The following is a 10,020-nucleotide window of genomic DNA, read 5'->3' as shown; positions in this document are numbered from 1 at the left end:
AAAAAAAAAAAAAAAAAAAAAAAAAATTATATATATATAAATTTAGAGTTGTATTTGGATATAAATACTATTTGGGAGCTGTTTTTTTAATTTTAGCGAGTGATTTGAAGTGAAATTTTTGAAAAATAATTTTTTGAAGTTTTTTCATATTTTTAAAAAATTTCGAAATTCAACTACAAGTGAAATTTGAAATTTCCATGGTCAAACACTGATTCTGGAAAAAGTACTTTCAAAAAAATTAAAAAAAAATTATGGCCAAACGAGCCTTAAGTGCTTTTATTACCGAGGCAAGTGGGTATTTCAAATTTGAAATTTTTGACATTTAAATTTTGAAAAGTTCCCAAAATTCATCTATCCCAAAGTTTAAATAGCGTAAAAACACTTTTTTACAATATCAATACATATAAACGTTATATTAACAATATAAATACACAAGGTTGTTTGAACATATATTTTATCTTTTTCTTCCACTAATTAAACAAAAACAAAATCATAATCATGATTAAGGTCTGTCCATTTATTGGATTAAATGGTGAAATATGGGATGATAAGGAAGATAAAGTAGTCAAGATTTTTATATCTCATGGTAGAAGAGTGAATTTCATTCAGTTTTTATTCATCAAAAATGGATCTTTTGTCTTGTCCAATAAACATGGTGGTGATGGAGGCTTAAAATTTGATACAGTGAGTTATAAATTTACTAGTATTATTTTCTATTCTCAGATTTTGTTTTCTTATTTCAAATTTTAAATATTTGGTGAACATGTTTAAAAAAAAAAAAAATACACAACTTTTGAAAATTTTCCTTCATCATTTTTTTTGCTGAAAAGAAAATTTTGTACTTTGTAACTCATGTTTTTAGGGTCTACAGATTGACGTTTGGATAATTTTAGGAAAAATTTTGGGGTATTATCACTTTTAGCCGTCGTCAAAAAAACTATTTATATTTGGCAGTTGAAAAAGTATATAAAATTTGTATAATTTTTGTATATAACATATATATATATATATATATATATATACACACACACAAATATATTTTTTTCGGCTATTATTTTGACAACGGCTATATCGTGTCATTTTCCCAAAAAATAAATTTCTGAAAAGAAAAAAAACAATCTTCTAGAAGTTTTGCTTTGTTCTTCAAAGAATGTTTTTTTGGTCCAAACAGCTTAAGCAAAATAGGTTCTGAAATGGTTCCTAGAAAAATAGTGTGAAAGTGCAATTTTTTGGTTATTTTCGTAAAAATTTGGTTTAGTTTTATGAATTTAAAGTCTCTCCTAAAAAAAAGATAAAGTTTTCATCTTTTGAAAGTTTCTTAAATCCAAACGGCTAAGTTAGGGAAAAGCAAAAATCAAGATTTTTTTTTTCCAAGTACATTATGTCGTTAGTGTATAGAACTTAAACTCGCGACTCTTGTGATAAAAACTTATTGTGATTTTTTTTTTTTTTTTTTTAGATTAAACTTGATTATCCCTCAGAGTTTATCACTTGGATACGTGGTTACTATGTGGAATTTCATCCTACAGTAATTCAACCTGCTAATTATGTGACATCAATCACATTTGGTACAAATAAAGCTACTTATGGACCTTTTGGAAGCCATGAAAGTTCTGATATTGAGTTTGATTTTCAGTTTGGAACAGATGGAGCTTTTGGTGGATTTCATGGCACAACTCATATTCATTATCTTGAAAGTATCGGTGTTTATATCAAACCAATTACTTGTTCTACAATAGTAGAGAACAGGGAAGCAAATAACAGTAATGTTTCATGAATTTATGAAATTCGAACTTAGTGAGAATTGAGTAGTAGCTCGCTGGTAAGGCCGTTGACTGATATCTTATCGGAGTTTTGGATTTTCACTAAATTATTATGTTTTCTTTTATCTTTCTCTTAGACGTTCCTCTACCTTAAAAGGAACTTAGATAGGAGAGCATGGAGGTTGAGGGTAGTCGAGCGATTTCTCTCTTTTTTGTGGTGGAGCATGGTTCTAGTTTATGACATGTTATCTACTATTATTATTATTCTAGCATTTTCTTATTCATCAATATTTGTACTAATGTTGTCAATACGTTTCCTTATTTTCTTCATAGCTTTTGTTCTCTTGTATTTTTCAAACCTGTCTTTTTTTGTGCCAAGAGTCTATAAGAAACATTGTCTTCACCTCAAACGAGGTAGGGGTAAAGTTTGCGTACACCCCGCCATCCCCAAATCCCACTTGTGAGATCACATTGGATATGTTGTTATCGTCGACAAATATGTTTATGTTTTTGCCCATATTTATTCAACTAGGACTGCAGCTTTTGGTTCACCCCGCACGTCGAACGTGGGGGGCGAAACGCAACCGATTGTGCTTGATAATGCCTTGGCATTAGGTATGCAACACAGAAAACCGACGCCGAACAAGCCTAATTTGCGCTTGTGCCACGACTGAGATGGCTAAGGGACAGCAAATATGCATTTCATTGTTTTTTTCCTAAACATATCTCCAAATTGAATGAATGCTTTGATTACATTTCATGCAATTCCATATACTAAAGTATCACATCGATTTTAAAGGGGGAGTTTGGGGGGGTCGGGGTGGGTGGGGTGGGGTGGGGTGGGGTTGGGGGGTTGGGGGTAAAAAGTCTAATACTGTGCTGCTCCAAACTTTTCTAAAAGTACTTTAAAAATGAAGTAAAAAAAGGAGGTAACTTTGCTAGCTTCTCTGCCTTCTCTTTGATTTTCTTCATCTTTATATAAGATCTTCACAGCATTTGTTCTATACTCGTCTGTCACAAAATTCACTGCAATGCAAAAGGGGAAAAAAAAAAACCTTAAGATGACCACGGCAAAAGGCTCGCTCCCATAATCAAGAAAAACTGTAATGCTACGCTTTAAAAAAATGTTACGCGGAAAACTGCAGGAAATGCCTTAATCAAGAACGATAGAAGGTCTATTAGTAATTAATTGAATCGTTGAGTAAATCAAGCTCAGTAATAATCACTGCAAGACAAGCTTCACGAGTTGAGAACGAGGCTTGAAATTGAATATCACAGGCCACAGGGTAATTCAATGAATGTAAAAGACAATTCACTTGGATCACAGCATCAGAAATGAGTTGTGTGCTTTTAATTCTTCAGAGACATATCACTTATGCATAAATGTTCAAGATACTGCAAATTCGATAAAAAGTTTTCAACTTCTTCCTCGTTATCTTCTAAACCAGTAAGATCAAGAAATAACAAATCAATAAAAGCACTTCTTGATTGGACGAATTTGTATCCCGATCAGAGCTGTAAAACAAGCTTTTAACTTGCTTCTTGATGAGCAAAGTACTAGAAAATTCACGCAAGAATACTTACTTTACGAGTACGGGTTACTTGCATTCAATCCTTGATGGAAATTTACAAAGTATTCAACGGTGGCATGAGTGAACTGCGCCATAAGTACCGCCATCTACGTGAGAGGACACTTGTTCTTGCTGCATCTTTTAGGGGCAACCAACAAAGAATCTGAATGAGCGCGTCATCATCCAACTTACTGATAGATTCACCTTCTGAATAGATTTTTTCTTCACAAACTGAAACAATAATAGATGAATCATTTAGGGGTAAACAATAAAGGATCTGAACGAGCGTTTTACCATCCAACTTATTGAGAAATTCACCTTCTATATTGATCTCTTTTCCAAAAATTGAAACAGTAGTAGATGACATTGCCGTTCCCTTTGTCATCTTTGGGGATTCTGAGAAGCAACACAACAGGTGTGACTTCGGTTAACCTAATGCAGCAATAGACTCAGAATTAGCTCAAGCAGATATGAAGCTAACAGCATATGGAAAGAGTTTTCGATGCAAGTAGAAGGAAAGGTGTGCTAATCAAGTATCAGATTCTTTTTTTCTTTCTTTTTTTCTTTTTTGACAACCAAAAAACCCCTGAGGGCCAATGGTGCACAATCCGAAACTCGGTGGATAATGAGCCCACCCCTCTATCCTTCACCACTTAAATACCCGACTTTAATCTGCGGCAGGGTTCGAATCCGTGACGTGCGCAGAGGCAGATTTAAGATTTAAGATTTAAACTCTATTGGTTCAACCTCCAATGTTATTAGCATTGAGCCCATTGTATTTTTAAAGTTATGGGTTCATATCTACTAGTTTTTGTAATTTTAGTGAAATTTTACACATAAATTTATGTTCTGCATCGAACGTACTGGGTTCAGTTGAACCCAACAGGCCGACACTCCTATGCTGCATCCGCCCTAGGACGTGCGCCTAACCTACACATCACAAGTTGCTCTTACAACTAAACCTATTTATTTTGGTTAGGTCAATTTCAAGAATCTTATCACTATCTTGAGTTAAAGATACAAAAAAAGAGAGCAATTCAAGTTCCCATTAAACTTCAACAAGGGAAACTACTTCTCCCAACAGTAATACTGGGAGTTAAATCTTCTAATACCAAGTGTATCACTTCTTCATAATAAAACATAATTATTAATTATTATTAAGTTCAAACATGTTTCATTTCTCTACCTAAAATTTTAACTCGAAATTTAGCTCAAGTACATAGCAAAATTTGCAATGCATATACTCAGGACACTAAATAAAAATTGATTCTTCACAAAATCAATTGTTTTTTCTTCTTATCCATATACATTTATTAATGAATCAAAACACAAAACAATTTTTGTTCCACAAGAATCTTAATATCAATACTCCCAAAATCAAATCCAAACACTCACCAAGAAAATCCCCAAAACAGAATAAACCCAGAAAAAAAAAACGTGAAACATAAAATGAAAACTTTATTCGTAGAAACAAGCAGCCAGTTTATATGTGTGTGTGTGTGCCTTTTCCCTTTCAATTCTCAAGAATTGGAAAGCATTGAAGCACAAATAGAAAATCGAACCTGACTAGGGAATTAGCCGGCGAGATGGTGACGGGCGGTGGCACGCGGCAGCTGCGGCGGGGGAGAGAGAGAGAGAGAGAGCAATTTTTATCAGTGACCCAAATGTCCACTTTTGTAATTGTGTCCTCACTGCCAAAAAGGGGTCTTTAAAGCATTTAACATGCCACGATACCGGTCAAAGAATAAGATTAATTACCATTTTAAATTTGTTTACAATAATGTTTATCCTAATATATTTTTATATACTTATCTTATAAATTATTATTGGGTAAATATTTTTAATATATTAATGCAAAAATAAGTAAGTAAGTTATTGTTTTTAAAGAATTATTATTAATAACTGTTATATAAATATTATGTAATCTTTGTAAATAATTTGATAGTGTAGATATTTTTTCTTCATAAGTGCACGGAACTTTTAAAATCATTGAAAAATAATGATACATTAAATGCAAATTAAAGTTTTTATATGTTTTTATTATTTAACTTGAAATAAAGATTTGAATTTGAAATAAGAATTCAGTGAGTATCTCAAGTGAGCGTATAAGGTTGAGGAGGTTATGCGAAAGATGAAGAGGGGCAGGGCGATCAGACCAAACGAGATTCCAGTGGAATTTTGGCAGAACGTGGGATGGACAGGCTTGGAGTGGCTTACTGATTTGTTTAATGTTATTTTTAGGATGAAGATGATGCCCGAAGAGTGGAGGCGGAGTTTGATAGTCCCGTTGTACAAGAACAAGGGTGATATCCAAAATTACAATAACTATATAGGCATCAAGTTGATGAGTCACACCATGAAAGTTTGGGAGAGGGTGGTCGAGAGTAGGGTGAGAAGGAGTGTGTTCTGGTACCTACTGGTATGTCAGGATCCAATTGGTCATGAACATCGTAAGGTGATGCTTTTCTTATTTTGGAGAACCAGTTCGGTTTCATGCCAGAGCGGTCGACTACAGAAGCTATTCATCTCGTAAGGAGGTTGATGGAACAATATAGGGAGAGGAAGAAGGACTTGCATATGGTGTTTATTGACTTAGAAAAAGCCTATGATAAAGTCCCTAGGCAGGTTTTATAGAGATGTTTGGAGATTAGCTGTCACGCCCTGAACCTGGGCCTGGACGTAACACGGCACTCGGTGCCTAACTACATGTGACCGAGCGAACCAACTGGCTGGCTGAATCAACATGTGATATCATAACATACTGAATACAGAAGATAAACTAACACATGCTGATATACTGAAAGTCTGGATGATATAAATCAAAGTGCGGAAATACTAATACAATTCTGAAATATATTTGTAGCCAACATAACTTAACATGAAAAGCCTGAGACTCTGTCTAACTGTTATTCTAGTCTATGAAGCCTCTAATGAAGTACTGAAAACATTGACTGTCTGAAAATACTGAAGGGCTGTAAAGTAATGATAATGCCCCGAAAGATCACCAAACAGCTGATATGAGAGTCCTAGCGCTCTGAATCGTCAACCTGTAAATCATTACCTGCATTGTGAGATGCAGGCCCCGGGCAAAAGAGACGTCAGTACATTTGAATTGCACTGGTGTGTAAAGCAACTGAAAGAAAGAATTATAATGCTGAAACTGAAACTAAGCTGATAACTGAGAATTGATAATTGATAACTGAAATGATAACTAATAATTGAACTGAACAAATGAAGTAAGGATATGAATAATCCCTCTTTTGAATGATGAACAACCTGTTTATCTGAATAAATAAACTGCGGCCTCAGGCCCTATATATATATATATATATATATATATATATATGTGTGTGTGTGTGTGTGTGTGTGTGTGTGTATATATATATATATGCACAACTGCAGCCTCGGGCCCAAGTATACTTATACATAATTGCGGCCTCAGGACCAAAGATGCATAAAGCATAAACTGAGGCCTCATGCCCAAATACAGCTGTTCAACATTCAAGAATATAAAATAAGGAACTGAGAATCATATTACAATACATGATACTGAAATGCTGAATCACACTGAGTTACATAATACTGGAATACTGAATAGGACTAGACTGAGACATGTATTCTTGAACTGATTATGAACACTGAAACTTTAACTGTTTATGACATGGTGAGTAAGATATACTGAGACTCAGGGACATCAAGCCCAAGTCTATATTGAATACGAACTGAGCTCACAACATTCAGAATGAAAGTCATGAACGAGTTATGAAGCTAGAGAATAGAAGTTCTACAATTATTCAAGGAACTAGGCTTAACTATATTTCTGAGGTAATTGGTTACGTCGTAAAAGAAGCATAGTGTAGGGAGAATCATTAAAATTCCCAAACATAGAGAGTTAGCCTCACATACCTTAACTTCCTGCTCTTGAGCGTAATACAACGTTTGTCAACCCTTTTTAACTTTAATCTATAGCAATACAAGTCAAAGGGATTCCATATTAGCTATGATGCTCATGTTTTGGTCACTTAAGCATCTTATCAAACACTTGGTGAGAATAAAGCTTCATAGTCCTTATTAATGGTGTCTCTACACCCAATAACCCATTCCCTTGCTCCTAGATAAATTCTAAAGTCTCAAATAGTTATAATCAACATTATTCTTTATCACCCATAAGGTAAACAACACCCTTAACCAATAATCAACAATCAACACCCCAAACCTATAATCGTTCATGATTTTCTATCAAACCCATCAAATCATATCTCATGAACTAGGGTTTATAATCATTAAACCAATACTAGAATCAATTAGAGGGTGAAGACATTACCTTTTTGAAGTTCAAACCCTTTGAATTCGAGTTCTAGGCTTCCTTCTCTCAACAATGATGTCCCAATCGAATATCTAATGATATGGAGGGTTTATTCATGTTAATAAGATGTAGGAAAATTGAAATTAACTTAGAATCACCATTAGAACTTACCTTGGGTGGTGGAAGGACCCTTAAGGAGTTAGGTTTTTGAGAGTTCCCTTTTCTAGAGCAAGTTTTTATGTTTTAGGGCTGTGGGGGACAAAATATGGCTTTAAAACGACCCCTCACGAGCGCGCCCGCGCACCTGAAGACCTGACCGTGCTAGTGACCGCGCAAAACGATAGTAACACTGCCTCAAAAGAAGCGCGGCCGCGCTAGGGGCGCGCTACAGGGCGCACGTATCGCATACTGATCTATAAAACAAGCATAACATTTTTCACAGAGATCCGTTCAGGCTCCATAATATATCGTTGGAAAGATATTTCAAAGGACTACAACTTTCATGTTTCGAGGTTTTCCAAATACCTTACAAGTTTTTCACCAAACCTCCTGCAAGACTGATCTTTTGTAAACTTTGTAGATTTTATCGAATCTTGTACACTTCACTCTTCGTCTTGATTCTAAAATAACTATTTCCACCCATAATCATACCAATGGAACTTCACATGTCCAAAATATAACCTTACCACTCATTTAACACATTCACACCTAAGCTGAATTTTCGGGGTGTTACATTAGCGGTGTCCCGGTAACGTACATTAGAGTGATTAAGGACATGTACGATAAAGCTAAGACTCGAGTGAGGGTTGTGGGAGGTGACTCGGACTATTTTCCTTTGGAGATAGGGTTACATCGAGGATCAGCTATTAGCCCATTTTTTTTTGCCTGGTGATGGATGTGTTGACACGACACATTTAAGGAAAGGTGTCATGGTGTATGTTATTTGTAGATGACATAGTGCTGATTGATGAGACACGTTGTGGGGTTAAATTAAAGCTAGAGGTGTGGAGACGGACCTTGGAGTCTAAATGTTTCAAGTCGAGCAGGACGAATACAGAGTACTTAGAGTATAAGTTTAGTGTTGGGGCTCATGAAGCAGAAGTGGACGTGATGGTGGATACACAAGTCATCCTAGAAGGAGAGATAGTTTCAAATATCTTGGGTCTGTGATACAGTGTAATGGGGAGATCGACAAGGATGTCATACACCGTATTGGAGCGGGATCGATAAAATGGAGGCTTGCTTTTGGTGTTTTGTATGACAAGTGTCGCACCCCGTTTTCTCGCGAAAGCGGGTTTCAACATTGTGACAACTCTTTTAGATGGGAGATAGAGTGCTAAAAGAAGAAGATTCGCCACCTAACGGTTTTTAAGGTGCGTTAGGGCACCTATTATGCAGAACTCTGTTTGACTAGTCAACGCCACCAAAGATCGGGTAAGGTCTCAAATTACTTCAAAGAGAAGGTGTTAGGCACTCTTCGAGGTCCACAACTGTGGTCCCGGCCGAACTTAAGACTATATGGATTATAATTAGGCACGATGATCAAATAAACAAAGAGAATAAAAAGGTCAATGAGTTTTATTATAACACAATGAGAAATAAATATTACAAGGATATAACTATAACGGTCTATATTAGATGACTAAATGTATAAAGAAGAGGGGGTTCTAAGTGTTTTTAGCCTAGAGGATCACCCCTTGCAACATAAATAATACATCACAACTCTCTTGAGGTAGGGAGTTACTCATATTATTTAGCGGGCACAGACTATCATCTCTTGCTACCCGATTACTATTTTAAAGTTGTTTACCTAAAAGCGCTCTAATTCAATTCTATGTCGTACCCTATGTGTGCACTACCCGTCCCATGCCTATGGTCCAGGAGATATTGGACCTTTATTTAGGGTGGTTCTAGACTTTACTTAGGCTGCTCAGAATGATAAAACTAGGCGACATACAAAACAAGTTGGACTTTATGTAAAGGGCACCTAAGGGCTCAAGTTAGCCTCCACACTTAGACAGCAAATGCATGCAAACAAATTCTCACATTAGGCGTTAGACCGTTTTAGAATTGAGGCAAATTAAAGTCATTAAACCCTATAGACATGATTTCTATGTGACCTTGGATTTAAACGTGCAGGCAGTTTCAGATGCAAGGCGCCACTCTAAACTTATAGACATGATTTCCACACAACTATACAGTTTAGGAGTATTTGGTATTGCATGTTGATTAATGAGATTACAGGTTATAAGTTATTAAACCTATAGACACGATCTCTAAGTGATTTATGCAGTAGGGGGCAGTGATAACCATTGGAAATACTCAGAATTACTCGTATTTGATCTTATGGGCATGCTTTCTAATAGTGGCACGGCTAAGC

At 35.6% G+C, this 10,020-nt stretch overlaps 1 protein-coding gene and 1 long non-coding RNA gene across 2 annotated transcripts; one reads left to right on the top strand and one right to left on the bottom strand.

The window, feature by feature from the left end:
* Positions 1–498: 498 nt before the first annotated feature.
* LOC109208947 (inactive protein RESTRICTED TEV MOVEMENT 1-like) lies at positions 499–1,777 on the top strand. Its single transcript, XM_019372103.1, has 2 exons — positions 499–684; positions 1,460–1,777. The coding sequence occupies exons 1-2, from the start codon at positions 499–501 to the stop codon at positions 1,775–1,777; spliced, it is 504 nt and encodes a 167-aa protein (XP_019227648.1).
* Positions 1,778–2,486: 709 nt separating this feature from the next.
* Positions 2,487–5,018, bottom strand: LOC109208944. The gene is made up of 4 exons (XR_002065285.1): positions 4,897–5,018; positions 3,653–3,766; positions 3,348–3,565; positions 2,487–2,789 (listed from the first exon to the last, which is right to left on the bottom strand). It is a non-coding gene; the product is annotated as an uncharacterized LOC109208944 (long non-coding RNA).
* Between the last annotated feature and the right edge of the window lie 5,002 nt (positions 5,019–10,020).

This window comes from Nicotiana attenuata, unplaced genomic scaffold (genome assembly GCF_001879085.1).
Source record: "Nicotiana attenuata strain UT unplaced genomic scaffold, NIATTr2, whole genome shotgun sequence".
Lineage (NCBI taxonomy): Eukaryota > Viridiplantae > Streptophyta > Magnoliopsida > Solanales > Solanaceae > Nicotiana > Nicotiana attenuata.
The sequence above is the reverse complement of the archived record's forward strand: the minus strand, read 5'-3'. Positions and strand labels throughout refer to the sequence as shown.

Excerpts from the sequence above, each read along its gene's own strand:
- LOC109208947 (XM_019372103.1), top strand. The coding sequence starts at position 499 with ATGATTAAGGTCTGTCCATTTATTGGATTAAATGGTGAAATATGGGAT. Across the intron at positions 685-1,459 it reads GAGGCTTAAAATTTGATACA|ATTAAACTTGATTATCCCTC; the intron begins GTGAGTTATAAA and ends TTTTTTTTTTAG.